At 30.5% G+C, this 16853-nt stretch overlaps 1 protein-coding gene and 1 long non-coding RNA gene across 3 annotated transcripts; both read left to right on the forward strand.

Moving 5' to 3' along the window:
* Window positions 1-915: 915 nt before the first annotated feature.
* Window positions 916-10805, forward strand: LOC109602524 (protein argonaute-2-like). Of its 2 annotated transcripts, none has more exons than XM_020018925.2 (19): window positions 916-1077; window positions 3940-3969; window positions 4035-4121; window positions 4471-4515; window positions 4586-4633; window positions 4688-4741; window positions 4975-5025; window positions 5078-5116; window positions 5742-5783; window positions 5839-5871; window positions 5926-5967; window positions 6070-6150; window positions 6519-6704; window positions 6757-7031; window positions 7084-7267; window positions 8310-8509; window positions 8558-8925; window positions 8981-9233; window positions 9320-10805. In XM_020018925.2, the coding sequence occupies exons 1-19, from the start codon at window positions 1062-1064 to the stop codon at window positions 10445-10447; spliced, it is 3162 nt and encodes a 1053-aa protein (XP_019874484.2). In that variant the 5' UTR covers window positions 916-1061; the 3' UTR covers window positions 10448-10805. The 2 variants fall into 2 exon arrangements, with proteins under 2 accessions (XP_019874484.2, XP_049822129.1); XM_049966172.1 differs by lacking the exon at window positions 916-1077 and adding an exon at window positions 2108-2154.
* On the forward strand, window positions 2213-2843 carry LOC126265276 (uncharacterized). Its single transcript, XR_007547811.1, has 2 exons — window positions 2213-2377; window positions 2435-2843. It is a non-coding gene; the product is annotated as an uncharacterized LOC126265276 (long non-coding RNA).
* Window positions 10806-16853: the final 6048 nt, after the last annotated feature.

A 16853-nucleotide genomic window follows, 5' to 3' on the forward strand; every position in this document is an offset into this window, starting at 1 on the left:
CCTGTAGTACAATCTTTACGACAAAACGACACCAAAACTGTAACTTAAACTGTAAAAATTTAATAAAAATGAAAAGGAGGTAATATTTACTTTTCATTTATCCCCTTGGGTCTTATTAGAGGTTACCTGGATTGGGTATGGGGGATATACATAAGCTTATATGTAAATAGATTGAGAATGTTGGAGTATTTAAATCTCTGTGATTTCAAAATTGTGTAAGTAGTTACAATTATCCAAAATATGATTGCTGCTCTCCCTAATATCTTTAGTTCAACACATAGACATCAATAACTGTGACTGATTTTGTGTTATGTGATGTGTGGGTTGCCTTCTTCACTCTATGAGCATGTCTTCCACATTCCAGTTTATCACCTGTTACATATGACAATAATCTGTCACGAGCCACAATCGTAGCCTCTTTAATTTCATCTTTTGTTTAGTTTTTCTAACTGGACGTTTCTGAATTAAAATTTAACATTAATTTTTGTATCGAGCTTATAGCACTTACATCACAGAGTTAAGACTATATCATTCTACATCTTCAATCGGCGTTCGAAAGTTGCGCACTGTGAAACAACCCTTACGTTTGTTTCTTACAGTTTTCACCTTGTTCGTAAAGCGAATGCTTTGTTGTCAATTTTGATCCATTTTTTCAACATATGAGCAAAGTATGGCGGTCTGATTCAAAACCATTTAATTTATTCAAATTAAATTTATCTTTGTTAATTAATTATAATTAATAATAATTGGAAATTATTTAAGCTTCCCTCAAATAATGAATAATGAATTAAAAACTTGTTTCTGCATCAGCCAGGAGGACAGATTTTCATGCGTTTTTTTACATTTACTACCGGCAACACCGCTTTGATACGGCGATATCAAAAGGCTGCCGGTTGTGGTTCATTATTACGCCACACAGTACTACAACAGATTCATCGTTTACAGAAACAGTACAACTTGCAGTTATTATTCGAAGTATCTACCACTGTCCGTATTTTCAATAAATTGTATTGTTAACGGTCTTAATTAACTAGTAAATTAAATTAAGTGCGACTAATACAATGGGAAAAAAGAAAGGTCAGTAACATAACAAATTTGATAAACAAAACATGAATATATTGCTGTGTATAATATTAATCCGTGTAAATAAACAACGTATATTGTGTGATTAACGATTATTTCTATTCATTTTGATTAATTTCCTAATATATTTTAGCATTTGTGAAAATGAATGTACGTGAAATATTGGAATATTCTAGATGATGGCGGCGGGGATTTCCCCGATAGATATACGTCTTTTAAAAATATTGTGTTATGCTAGCTTTTAACTAATGTAAAGTTGAGAAATTAAACATTGTTTCTATTTATTTTGACCAACATCATTTCTAACATGTTTCTATTCAGCCTCTGTAAAAATAAATATTTGTGTCAACATTGGAATATTCTAGAAATGGCGGAGGGGATTCCCCGGTCGATTTGCGACTTTAAATAATTTGATATGATACTAACAAAAAACGTTAAATGTTTGTTTTTTACTAACGTAAAGTTGTGCAATTAATACTAGTTTGTATTAATTGTGACCAATATCATACGTAACTCTATTATAGCGTTTGTAAAAATAAATATTCGTGTCAAAATTTGGAACGTTCTAGAATAGATAAAGGCGATGGGGTTCCCTCCATTGTCATGCTTATTTTTAAATAATTTGATATGCTACCAACAAAAAACGTTAACTGTTTGTTTTTAACTAATGTAAAGTAATAATATTTTCTATTAATTTTGCCCAATATCGTGTCGTATATACACCTTTTTAAATAATTCATAACTTGTAAAGTTAATTTTCGCTGAAAGTCGTAAAAGCACCGACAGTAACAAAAGTGAATTGAGAAAAATCAGGCTCCGGATATGACTATTGGAATTTAAAATAAAATAAAATAATAGTAGGGAAATTGTCTCTAAACACAGAGCCAAATCCACCGTAAATTATAAAATAACAAATATACACACGTTACAAACCTTAAAAAAAACATATGATGCTGTAATGTCATTTTTTGAAATAATGACATTTCAAAATGACATAACTCTATTCAAGACTCAAGATGTTTTGTGATGTCTTATTTATAAAAGATTTCAATGGAATTGTTCCTAACAAAGGTCAGTGTGTATTTCGTATCGTTTTTTAATAACTTAATTAATTTGACGTTTATGTTGCTACAGTATGTACACAAAATTTTAAGTTTCGTTTTAAGTGAATATGGTTTACAGTGTTCTGTTCATACTTGTCAAATAAAAGATTCGTATTAAATATATTCAGTGTCAAAAGTTCGCATCACCCTGTAAACGGTTAATTTTGTTAAATTTAATTTGAACACTATGGGTATGTACCTTTAACAGTTTTTGTTTTAAATAAATTTTAAATAGCAACATTTAATAGTGTCATATGTGAGAGTTTCAAGTTATGGGGTCGAACTGATTTTGGAAGAAGAACCTTTGGTATATGTTCTTTACACACAGATCTTAAAATTTGTCTTACTGTATAACCAATACAAGAGAAGGTGGACCTCAATTTCGAATTTATGGGCGACAATCCTCACCAACATCGAACTCAAAATGAGGACTTTCTTAGAGGTTACATTGAAAAAATGAAATGGTCCCCGGACTTAAACCCAATTGAGCATGTATGGGATTACTTGTCCAAAGTAAATCCTCCCATGATTATTCAAGACCTATTACAGGCTGCAGTTGAAGAATGGTTTAATATCTCCTTAAGAATTTATTGATAATCTAAAGAGGCCTGCACAGGCGTGTAAATTTGATAATAAAGTTCGTTTATGATAAAGGTATTCTAGTACTATTTTTCTTAACTTAATTATTCTCTATTTATTAAGGGTTTTTTACATATGTAAAGGTGGTCTAATGAAAGGGGTAGTATACATATATCTTACACATTTAAAAATATTTAAGTTAAAATAATAACTGTGAGATTGTGCTCAAATTGTGCGGTTAAGTGTAGAGGTTTTCCACCTGCTAATTCAGGATTTCCTGATCTATTTTAGATGACGAATAAATAACTAAATCCTACATCATTACCTTCTCCTTCTGGTAAAAATTGATTATTTTCAACACATGACTTTACAATTTTATTTACCACTTGGTTTGCATAATGTGGTATACCCATAAATAATAATACTTTTTGTGTTAGGAATCTTGGTAGTTGCATCTACTATTTACACTTATATTTTAACAAATAAAGCATAAAATTATGGGTATTTAACTAGTATTAAAGTAAAGTAGTATTAAATAAATCTATCGAGTTAAATAGTTGTGGTTGCATAGTCAATATACTGAAAAATGTCTTTCGATAGTCAATTTGACGTACAGGATCAAGTATAGAATTGTTATATATCATCAAAATATTTCCTAGCAATTATTTTAATTACACGTTCTAGATCTAAAAAATATGTCTTTAAAATACTCAACCTCAATTCATGGCAAACTAAATCGATTTATTTTATGATAAATATTTAATACTAACCAGGTAAAAAATATCTCAATTTCTGCAATGGACCCCCTCGAAATTTTTTGTTACCAAGCAACCACCTTGTTTATCAATAAAGTTATATTTTTATATTAGTGAGATAAATTAAATAAAGTAATAAATCTGTCAGTCATACACATATTAGTAGTTTTCTTGCTGGAATAATAAAAGAATGTCCGAGGTGGAGTTAAAAGACTGCATTACTGTATCTATCAAGTTAGATAACTGCTTGCTAAAATTATATTTTTTTAATTTTAAATTAGTAAACGAATTCTTGTCGGGTTTTTAATAGTGTACATATTTCAACTAGAGTTCATTGAAATAATTATTACTTTGTAAAATTATTAATTATTAAGTGTTTTATAGAATTTTTAGATTTATATGTTTTATTTAAATTTCAGGAAAGGGAAAAGCGAAGGAACCACAAAGTGGTGAGTGACCCATTTTTTAGTATTTGTATGTTATAATACTAATAAAACCCTATTCTAATTTAAAGGTCAGGGAAGTAAAGAAGCAACTACTCCAGCTGCTGGGGCACCACCCTCCCAGCATCCTGGTTCCGGAGAAGCCGGACCCTCAAAAGGCAATATTGATTTTTCTTTTGTATTAATAATTATAAAAGTAATCGAGATATTATTAAGTTATTAATTCTAAAATTTTAAAAAGGTTTAGGAAATATAGTATATATTGTTTGCTGCTCCTTTAAAAATCTTTGTATATAGGCATAATAAATAGGAATTTTCAAAACTTCAAAAGATCAAAAAAGTTTGTTTAACTTGACTGTTTATTTTCCAGTTGGATATTTTGTTTGTGTTTAATAATCTAAGGCGACATTTTCTATTAATTGTTTATTTTAAAAAATAAAAATAAATACATAAGCATTAGGTAATAAAGCAATAAAATTAAAATTATTGTTTCATCATCCGTTTCAGGAGCTCAGGAATTGAAATCTCCACATCAACAACCTGCTGCTTCAGGTGATATAATAATCGTTCATATATAAGAATATTTTTTTAAAGGAATATGTTTCTTTATTGTTATTTATAGGAGCAGGCGACTTTTATCAGCCACAAGCTCAAGAGCAAAGACCTCAAGGTATGTCTGCCAATTAACCAAAAATGAAGTATAATGGAATAATAAACGTTTCAGGTGGAAGGCAGTCACAGCAACAACCACCTCAACAACCTAGTGGCCCCAGATCTGGTACGTTAAAAAGTTATTTATCAATTTATTTTACGTTACAATAACCACCAGGTAGTTCACAAAAGCACTCAAAAAATTCGATGTTTGTAATGTCGAGGGTTTGAAATTTTACCCAGTTAAGTAGGCGTGATTCAGTCAATTGACAAGGGTATATTTGAGTTAAATACATGTTTTTTTAAAAAGGCATGAACAAGGTCAGTGTGCAAAAATAAATGTTGCAATAATCGTTTCAGGCGGAAGAGGACGGCAGAAACAACAACCATCTCAACAAGTTCCACCCCCAGGTAAGACGAACTCACACTAGTAGTTATAATTGTAACGAGTAAAATTTCTCAGGTTTTTCGATACCACAACAACCTGCGGGCCCCAGTCCTGGTAAGTTATACGTTGCGTTACTTGTAACAGCCACCAGATGGTACTCATAACGTTCCTCCAGCTCATCTAAATTGAGGGCGCCACTGGTGGTTGGTTATGTTGCAATTTGACCAGTTAAATAGGCCTCCTTAAAGTCTACTTCAAAATTCATTATAGCATGGCAGCTTCAGGTACAGTCAACAAGACCCAAACGTGTGAGGTGCAGGCTGGGCAATAGGTGGACCGAGCGGTCCACCGCCAGCTCCTGGCTAGTTTGATTTTCATTGTTATTTTAACATAAAACTTATTCATTCACTAAGGAGGGTGGTAGTTATTCCTAGAGCAAGGGGGACCGATTAAGTACTGATTTGTTTTTAATTTTAATTAATTTTGGAAGAAATTTGGTGATATTAGTTTTATTACTGTTGGTATAATTTTGTTTAATTTATGCTGGAGAAAACCATCAGCTTCAAAATCTTATGTATTTTTAGCAGCAAAAACAACTAATTTAGCAGTAACGAATTTTCCCCTGGAAATTTTGGCTATTTTTTTCTCTCCTTGCACACTTTTTAAAATAAAAATTTATTTACAAAATTATAGGTGGTGTTATATCAAAAATAATAATAAGTTTCAATAATTGTTTTAGATGGAAGATATCCACAACCAGTTCAACAAAGTCCACCTTCAGGTGAGAGTTACTGTGACGTCTTAATTAGAATGTAAATTATAAGAATATATTTCAGGTCCAAGGCAGCAACCCACCGGTCCCAGTGCCGGTAAGTTAAACTCGAGTAAATGTCGGTTATAAATTTATTCTTTACATCTAACAGGTGGCGTACCCCTAGCTCAACAAACTCGAGGCCCCACATCCGGTGAGTGTTTTCATTTTGCACATGATTAGTAGATTAATTTTCTGAAATTTGTGGTAAATATACTTAACACTTCCCTAAAATTTATTTTAAAATCCATTTTAGCACAAGAGCTTCAGAGTCAAGGTCCAAATCTACAAGGCGCTGGCAGGGGACGAAGAAAATCCGGAACACCAGCTGCTCCTGGTTGGTTTATTTTCAGTATACGGGGTGTCACAGAAAATGTATGGCCTTCTTACAGAGATACGGACTCATAATGGAAGCCCCCGAAAATCGTGGAAGCCCACATATTCTGGGACACCCTGCATATAATATAATATATGATTTCTTCATATTTAATATATGCAAGTGAATGCAAGACATCAAATAATTTATTCTAAAATTTCTACTTATATTATTCTTCCCATTCTAATTCCATATAAATTCATCTTATTTGTAGAACTCCTTTCAATTAATTTTATTTTTAATAGTAAACACTTCATCATTTCACAATATATTATTTAACAGTTGCCAAATAATTTAGAAAGGGATAAATACTAATTGATTTTGTGTAGGTATTGGTCAAGGGGATTTCCATCAGCAGCAACCCCAAGTGGTGAAACTGCCGCCCCCGCAAAAACAAGCCGAACCAGCAGCAAAAGGGCACGATCCGTCAAGGGTTGCACGGGAACGCAAGGAAATTGTGCAAGACTTTACGCAAATGCAACTTAAATCACCAGAAAAAAAGCAGATCATACCTGGTACGAATCTCGGTCGAACATTGTAGTCATTATAATGGCATTGTATTATTAGGTAAATTGGGACGAAAAATCCAGCTGGAATCCAATCATTTGACGCTTAAAATCGGCGGCTTGTTGGAGGCGTACCACTACGACGTCGCCATCAAACCGGACATGCCGAAGAAGGTTTTGCCGACCGTGTTCGAAATGTTCCGCAGGCAACACTTCCCCGACCGCCACCCCGCATTCGACGGCCGGAAAAACATGTATACTCCGAAGAAGATGCCGTGGCCAAGCAAAAGTGGTACAATCGTTGTTCCCGTGGATGAGGTCAACAAGACATTTGAGGTTTGTCATTATTTATAAATTGGAAATAGAAAATGTATTAATATATTTTCAGGTCGAGATCAAATTTGCTAATGCTGTTGATTTGAGTCCGTTGCATGACTTGAAAAGTCAAACATTTTCACCCATGGCTGCTTTGGCGGTTATCGATATAGTTTTGAGGTCTGCTGCGTCTAAAAATTGCTGTGCAGTTGGTAGAAGTTTTTTTACTAAGCCAGCAGGTCAAATACTTGATTTGGGTATGTAACTACAGTAAAAAATACTACCGAAATAACATTACTTTCCATTACATTATTTAAAATTAAATTATGGAGACAGGAAAGTAATATCGATATTTGATTGTCCTTTGTCAGCTCTTTTTATATCTCGAAGGAGTGACAAAGACATTTTAAGGTTCTTGTGACTTTCATTTCTAAATAATAAGAAGTACTTCCACTCAAAATCACTCTGTGCAAGAGAACACTGAAAAAAATTAATGAATTGGGGTGGTTCTATCTCACCCACCATATATATATATTGCACTCTCGGATTTTTATTTCGATCCCTACAACATTTCGTGGATGATGTCCAAAATGCCATCTCCAGATATTTTACTCGATTGATTCTTATCGGTGCGAGATCAAAAATTTACACACCAGATGGCAAAAACTTATTAGTACCGAGGGTGACTATTTTATTAATCAAAAATATAGACTTATTAAAAATTTATTGGTTTGAATTTTTCTGAATGTAAGAATACGACATTACTTTCCGGTCCCCCTAATATGTCGTATCATTATATCATTTTTGTAACATTCAGTAGAGGTTATTATTATAGCAACTTTAATATTGAAAGGAATGTTTATTGACTAAATAAATAACGTTTAGTTTAACATTAATAAATTATATAACTCTCATCAATGTCTTGAGAAGTTTAAATTATAAGTTGAGTACGACCCATTATTAAATAATTATAATGAGCAAAAGACCTCTGGTGCAAAATATGAGCAATAATCCACTGAATCGACACAGATCAATGAAATAACATAAAGTAATTTTGCCCAACAAAAATAGTACTCTGCAGAGTGGACACATTAATAACAGAGAAAACAACGAACATTACATATATTGGAATATAATTCAAGTAGTACATCTCATATTTGTAATACATTTTAATAAATTGTTACAATATTCAATTCAAATAATTTAAAAAATATCACATAAACACTCATTTTGCCTTAAGTTGAACGTTACAATAGTTACAAATAATGTATTAATGTTAATTTCATTATATCTAATTAGGCAACGGCTTAGAAATGTACCAGGGATTTTATCAATCAGCAATTAGAGGTGGAAAACTCCTATTAAACGTTGACGTCGCCCATAAAGGTTTTCCAAAGGAACAACCTGTAATGGACGCCATTGTGGAAGTTTGTGGGAGTAGATATCAGCAAGTAGATTTGACCAGAGAATTAAGGAGGGACCAGTACGTAATACTGGAAGTAAGTGATTTTTTTTTGTTAAACTTTTTACCTTAGTTTGATTTTCAGAAATATTTGCGAACTTTAAGGGTGGTATACCAAATACCAGGCCAACCGTCCACTAAAAGAGTTTATGGCGTCAATGGCTTGTCTGACCCGGCCTGTAGGAATTCATTCAAACACAATGGCGTCTCCATGACAATCCAGAACTACTTCAAAACTGAAAGACGATATATTCTCAAGTACCCCAACATGCCAACACTGTGGGTTGGTTCGAAGCAACGGAAAGAAAGGATAATGGTCCCCGCGGAATGTTGCACCATCCTTGCGAATCAAGCTGTGAACAGGAAAATGAACGAGAACCAAACGAGTGCAATGATAAAATACGCGGCAACCAACACGAGAGTGCGAAAAGAAAAGATTATGACTGGCGTTAAGTAAGTAAAAGTGGTTTGAGAAATACATAATAGTAATTTTATTTCTTAATTTTAGACTTGCCAACTACGACAGTGACCCGGTGGTCAAAGAATTCGGTTTTTCCGTCGGCAGTAACTTCGAGCAGTTGGAGGGTCGCGTGCTTGATTCACCGAGACTTGCATACAATGACAATAAGGAAGTTCAAGTTGCTAAAGGTGTTTGGAGGGCTGATAATATGAAATTTTTTATACCGGTTGCAATCCAAAAGTGGACGATTGCTTGGGCAGATCGTTACCAACCAAGGGGATTGGAAAATTTAGAAAGACAGGTTAGTATCGGAAATAATTTATTGGAACTTGGAAAATGTTGGATTATTTTTTTACCCTTTCATTTAATATTCATTTTAATTTTTAGATCAAGACGATAGGGCAGAAGAATGGAATGCATATAGGAGATGCTATTAAACCTTTCGAATTTGCGGGAACATCACTAAATGAGTTAACCAATTACTTTGAGAAGAAAAAGGATTTTAATATCATTTTTGTAATAGTACCTAATCAAGGTCCGATATATTCTGATGTGAAAAAAGCTGCTGAACTAAAGGTGGGTTGTTTAACCCAGTGTATCAAAGCAAAAACCGTAGACAAGCTAAACCCACAAACAGTGGCTAACATTTTATTAAAAGTTAATAGTAAATTAACAGGTGTGAATCACTGTTTGGGAACAGTGTCCAGGCCGCCTATTTTGAGCAGGCCTTGTATGATAATGGGAGCAGATGTAACTCATCCTAGTCCTGACGCTCAAAATACTCCAAGTGTAGCAGCAGTAGTTGCCTCTCATGATCCAAAAGCTTTTAGATACAATATATGTTGGAGACTTCAAAATCCGAAGGAAGAAGTTATTATAGATTTGAAAAATATCGCTAAAGAACAACTTCTGTACTTTTATAATCAAAATAAATGCCAGAAGCCTCACACTATTGTATTCTTCAGAGATGGTGTCAGTGAAGGTCAATTTGATACAATTCGAAATGTCGAAATTAGAGCTATACAGAATGCCTGTCGGGAGTTACAAGCAGATTATGAACCAAAAATAACGTTCGTGGTTGTACAAAAACGTCATCACACGAGGTTGTTCCCAAAGAACGATAGGGATTCCGACGACAGAAACATTAATGTGCCGGCTGGCACATGTGTAGATAACACAATCACCAACCCGTGCATGCAAGACTTTTATCTTGTGTCCCACGCAAGTATTCAAGGAGTTGCCAAACCGACCAAATATTGTACACTCTGGGACGACAATAATTTTTCGAACGACGATTTGGAACAGTTGGCGTACTTCTTATGCCACATGTTCACGAGGTGTAACAGATCTGTAAGTTACCCCGCTCCCACATATTATGCACATTTGGCCGCAGCCAGGACTAAGGTTTATATTGAAAACAACAAATCCTTGAATATGAATAATTTAGGAGATGAGCAAACGAAACACACTATTAAAACTAGTATTCGTAAAGACAAGCCAATGTTTTTCGTTTGATCTTTTTATAGCTTTTATTCGTTTTAAGGACAATTTTAATTTTTTTAAGTGAGCAGAATTTCATTTATGTATTAAAAAATTAAATTAATTAAGATTAATAAATTATTTATTTTATCCTATTCATATTAGTATTACTTTTTAGTATAATTATAAAAATAAACTTAATTAGGGTTAGAGAACAATTAATTTTATCTTATTCATATTAATATTTTTTATAAAATAATATAATAATAATAATAATAATGTAATACATTATGTTATTTAAAATTAGTTTATTTGTATAATAAAATAATTTGGTGATAGATATATTAGTATTTGTATCTGTATTGGAACACTTAAATAAAACTAAGAAAATGTATATACTGTATTTTATTTATTTAAAAAATCACACTAAATAAGTCATAAAGGTCCCATAAGCACCATGTTACTATTGGTGAGTAAATAAATCTATAAAAGTAAGTTTTTGCAGAGTAAATTAATAAATGTGAATCTATGATAACGGGAGTGTATGTCATTCATCCTAGAGCTAGTGTTCAAAGTACTCCAAGTGTAGCGACAGTAGTTGCTTCTCATGACCTAAAAGCTTTTAAATACATTATACATTGGAGACTCCAAAGTCCCAAAATAAAAAATTATAATAGATTTGAAAAATATAGCAAAAGAAAAACTTATATACTTTTATACTCAAAATAAAGTACAGAAACCCTACACTATTGTATTTTTCAGTGTGTTACTAATTGGGAACAATGTCCAGACTGTTTATTTAATTCAAATCTTGTATGATAATGCTCCCATTATCATGTCACTCATCCTAGACCTAATGCTCAAAATACACCAAGTGTGTAACAGAAGTTGCCTCTCATGATCTAAAAGCTTTTAAATACAATATATGTTGGAGACTTAAAAATCCCAAGAAAGAAGTTGTTATAAATTTGAAAAATATCGCAAAAGATCATCTTCAGTACTTTTATAGTCAAAATAAAGGCCAGAAGCCTCGCACTATTGTATTGTTCAGAGATGGTATCAGTGAAAGTTAATTTGATATAATTCGAAATGTCGAAATTGGAGCTGTACAGAATGCCTGTCGGGAGTTACAAGCAGATTATGAACCAAAAATAACGTTCGTGGTTGTACAAAAACGTCACCACACGAGGTTGTTCCCAAAGCATGATAAGAATTCCGACGACAGAAACAGTTGCCCCGCTCCTACATATTACACCCCTTTGGCGGTTACCAAACAAATATTCAAAAACAATTGCCAATTTTCTTTGTCTAATATATTTGCAGTTGTCACATTTTGGTTTGTGAAATACCTGCTCTATTGATTTTATTATCTCAAATAAATGTACATATTTTATCGGAGATGTATTTTATTACATATTATATTTTTTTTGTTTAATTTAAAATATAATATACACATTAAATATTGGTGATGTACAGTAGTAATCATAAGTATAACAAATTGGTTGGCAATGGCGTCCAGGATGAAAATTAGGTGTTATTTTTACTTAATAACTAGAACTCGATTACTCGATTATCATGAACTAAATACGTGACACAATCATCAAGTCGAATTCCTACTGCTTCAGGTAAACTCCTCGAGGTTCCGTGTAGGCAACAATTCTAAAACAAATTATTGATTAATTAGAATAATTAAAAAAAAAATAAGATTTTTTGGAGAAAAATTAATCTTAAATTTGAAAACATGTTGATTTTTGCTGTTTTTGCTTGAAAGTTTTATGAACAAATTTTTTTATACTATATGCCTATTTTTTTCAAAAAGTTAATTAAAAATATCACATTGTCAAAACAAAAAAATTGTAGATAACGTTATTTTTCATTTTTTTATGAATTTTCGAAAATTTTGCAATTTTTATATATTAAAAAATTAAAAAATCATATTTTTTAATATTTTTTTTATTTCTAGGCGTGATGAAGAAAACAAAAAAGTGTAGATAACGTAATTTTTTAATTTTTTATGAACTTTTGAAAATTTAGCAATTTTTATATATTAAAAAATTGAAAAATCATATTTTTTCGAATTTTTTTTTTATTTCTAGGCATGATGAAGATAATAAAAAAATTGTAGATATGCCTATTTTTTTCAAAAAGTTAATTAAAAATATCACATTGTCAAAACAAAAAAATTGTAGATAACGTTATTTTTCATTTTTTTATGAATTTTCGAAAATTTTGCAATTTTTATATATTAAAAAATTAAAAAATCATATTTTTTAATATTTTTTTTATTTCTAGGCGTGATGAAGAAAACAAAAAAGTGTAGATAACGTAATTTTTCAATTTTTTATGAATTTTTGAAAAATTAGCAATTTTTATATATTAAAAAAATAAAAAATCATATTTTTTATTTCTAAGCGTGATAAAGAAAACAAAAAAATTGTAGATAACGTAATTTTTCAATTTTTTATGAATTTTCGAAAATTTTGCAATTTTTATATATTAAAAAAATTAAAAAATATGTTTTTTCATATATTTTTTTTTTATTTCTAGGCGTGATTGTCTTTATTAACTGAAAAAAAAAAATTAAGTTAATCGCTAAATAGATTTTCGAAAAAAAAAAAGAAATAGAAACCTAACCTAACCTATTTTTTTCAGAAAATTTTTCAAATAATATATTTAAAAAAATGTTTAATAACATAATTTTTCAATTTTTTATAAAATGAAATCTTGTAAATCTTGTAAAATAATTGTAAATTTAAAAAATACTGTTTATTATAGATTATAAAATTCCAAAAATATATTATATAAATAAAAAAACAACTAGTCAACAAATATCTCGTAAATTTTGAGTAACTACAGTCGATAATAAATATAACTTTATCTGTTGATGGTAAAATAGAAATTTTAATTTTTTTTTAATCAAAAATTTTCGCAAATTATTGAATTATTGAAAATTAATATAAGATAATAGAATATTTTAAAAATAGATTATTTAAAAAAAAAACATGAAGAAACATAAATATTTTTTTATTGAATTTAATAAAAATTATAAAATTTTCAAAAATTCATAAAAAAATGAAAAATTGCGTTATCAACAATTTTTTTTTAAAACTGCTCTAAAAAAATAGACAAATAGTATAAAAAATAATTTCATAAAAATTTAAAATTAATTATTCTCCATGAAATATTATTTTTTTACTCTATTAAAACTCTTTAATGCACCTAAGAGTACAATATTTTGAAGGAAAAAAAATTGTCTATAACTCAATTTTTCGTATTTTTATTGCTGAAAATAGGTGGAACCGTGATTCCAACTAAACAACTCCCATGACAAAATATCTTTGAAGAAGAATGGTTAAATTTTGTTCATCTTTGCAACAACCAAAGTGTTCTACAGTGAGCCACTTACTGATTTAAGCTTGGAAATATACAATTTTTTTTGGCCAACTCACTTTTTTTGAAGTTTAAATTTATCATATTCACATGTTTTCATTAGTTTCTAAAGTTAGTCAAATCGGTTAACCGAGAAAATTCCAGCTTTGTTTACACACCCAACATACATCGCAAGAACAGTTAACGACCGTGCATAACCGACCGTCTTTTTTAGGACCAACCCCCGGATTCAAGGGTGGAACTGGTACGTTACGGCGGACACCATTGTATTAGGTAGAAGATTAATTCAATCGTTTTTGTGGAATGGGTATTTTTAATACGTCCACTCAACCTAATAAAGCAGGTAACGATTGGGAATGTAGATATCCGCCAAGAATCACTATAGAATAAAAATGCAGGGTAAATTCTATATTTGATCATTTCTAATGGGATGTATTATTGGTACCCGTTTCGTGTTCTGCTTCCGGCTCATTGAACGACACAGGATGCATCTTGATATTTAAATAATTAATTTTAATATTTGATGTTCTGAACTCTCAAATGGATTTTGAGTGGAAGTTTTTACAAATGGCAGGTTCAGCTACAAAATGAAAATAATTTACATAATTTATGCAATGCTTTGCATAATTCGGCGAAGCATTAAAAAAAACATTTTATACTATATGGTTTTAAGTTGTGACAGTTTCTAGATTTAAAATAAAGTTTCCTGATTTTAAAAAATATAAACGTAAAAGTTTCAGACACAAAAATTTGGGTTAAAATATCCCATTTAATCTTTATTTTTCAAAAAGTGGCAAATAAAACGAAAACTACATCATCTGAAACAACTTTGAAAATTTGTTAATATTTCATTATTGAGTGCATTTTTAATGTATGCATTTAAATTTAAGTCATTAATAATGGTTAAGTAAATTGTTAGTTAATGTTATTCAATAAAATTGTATCAAAGCCAAGGGAAATAGTAATATATTTAATTTTAAATTTATTATTGAAATAAACATACATAAGTAATATATTTTTACCATTAAAGCAATGGAACACACCCTTCAAAAGAATGTTTTACCTGTTTCTAGAGTTGCACATCACGTGGACTATTCGACGTTAATTTAATTACCTTGCCAACCTCTGGTCCAATTGGATCACAACGTTTTTAGTACTAACATATTTAGAATATAATGGAAACATGTAATGCATCAATATACTTTTTTACATCGCTTAATAAATTTTTTATTTGATTATAAGACAAGATTCAAATTAAATATGTTGCTTATTAGATAATGATGATTTATTACAGCATTTATACACAAATTGTGTACATATTGTGATAATGCACCTTGCATTTGATCCACCAACCACGTGCTACTTTTAACAGGAAATGGCAGGAAATTAGTATCTTATTTTACTTTTGACTAACTAATGTATTTAAAGTGATGATATGTTTTGTCTTCGAGTTCAATGACCGAATACTATTAAATGATTTTTTAAATACATTTAAACTGATATTAAGATGAGTTTTAGTAGTTTTACAGAATTGTTGTTAATTTGTTTGTTTACATATTTTCTACCATTTAAACGATTGAACCATTAAGGGATAATCTGAATTTCTTAGATTAAATAAATATAAAAATATTTTCAATATTATTTTGACCAGTAATAATATTTTAAGCTTTAAATGGTCAGTGTTTCAAAATTTTTGTCATGTCGTGTATTTCAATATTTATTAAAAAAATTATTAAAATCATTGGAATTCGAATATCTTGTAAATGGTTAGAGTAACAGATTAACCATCTATTTGTAGAACGTTTAATTTCCTATAAAAATATATATTGGGCATTTTACAATATTTATTTATATACGAGTATATAAAAAAAATGTTTAATTCTTCAAATTTTAACCTCCGATATCTTTTAAATGATAAGAATTATGAAAAAATTGTAAGATACCTTTTTTGGAGAGCGTTCATTTTCCTATAAAAAATGTAAATAAAAATTTTCTCTACGATCAAGTAATGACCATGTCAAACTCAGAAAAACATCTCCAAACCATAAAGCCTCCTCCACCATGATTCACAGTAGGTGTGTACTTGGGATTATACCTTTCATTAATTGGTCTTCTCACCCATGAAATACCATCAGATCTGAATAATTAGAATCGACTTCCATTGGAAAACAAAATTGTTTTTCATTGCTCATCTGTTCAATTTACATGTTCTGATTTTCTACCATAGAGACCAGCTTCTTTTAGTTTTCATCGATACACTGACTAGTAAAAGGGCTCTGTTAGTTCTGTGTTTTCTGTCACTTTTAGGAACTCTTTTCAGTGTTTTCATTCTGTTAAAATTGGAAATCGGCCTCGAAGTGATCGATTCATTTAAATTTAAATTGATTGCAATTTTAGTCCACCATTCCGGAATTTTTCTACAATTTGTTGTTTAATTTGTATAGATGAATGAACCCTGCTTAAATATTTATAATAACATATAATTATAGTACTATATAAAGAGTTCTCATTGATAAAAAGCAAATACAATAAAAAACTCCGTATGTAGGATGGTCGACAATAGTGTCTGCATACTTCGAGACACGTTGGGGTGGTACAAGGTTAGCCTCACGAAACATTTAAATAACAGTAAAACAAACAATTAGTCCACATAGCCGTAAACCATTATTAGTTTTTAGATAATACAATAGCGTTTTGTCTCAAAAAAATAAACAAAAATGCAACAATTAAATCGTTTACATTTGTTCTGTTAGTTCCCAGGAATGTTACTGTAAATAAAATGGATGGGTACCATTTCTCGAGAGGGTGCAAACGAAATGCTGCAGAAAAGGAAGCTACTACAACCGTTTTCGGATAACTTAAGGACTTCCAAGTAGTGATTTGACGCTCATAAAAAACAGATGTTGAAATTAAACACGTTTTGCTCAATAGCTGGTCATGTGGATTTTACTCCACGAAAGGCAAACGGCAAAAATTTATTTATGACTCAAAATATTTTCCATTAATAAAAAATGTTAAATATTCATATTATGTTATGGTCTTCACATTTTTA

The sequence above is a fragment of the Aethina tumida genome, chromosome 4 (genome assembly GCF_024364675.1).
Source record: "Aethina tumida isolate Nest 87 chromosome 4, icAetTumi1.1, whole genome shotgun sequence".
NCBI classification, from domain to species: Eukaryota; Metazoa; Arthropoda; class Insecta; order Coleoptera; family Nitidulidae; genus Aethina; species Aethina tumida.

Coding starts and splice junctions, on each gene's coding strand:
- LOC109602524 (XM_020018925.2), top strand. Junction 4,742..4,974: donor ACCTAGTGGCCCCAGATCTG/GTACGTTAAAAA, acceptor TAATCGTTTCAG/GCGGAAGAGGACGGCAGAAA. Junction 6,705..6,756: donor AAAAAAGCAGATCATACCTG/GTACGAATCTCG, acceptor TTGTATTATTAG/GTAAATTGGGACGAAAAATC.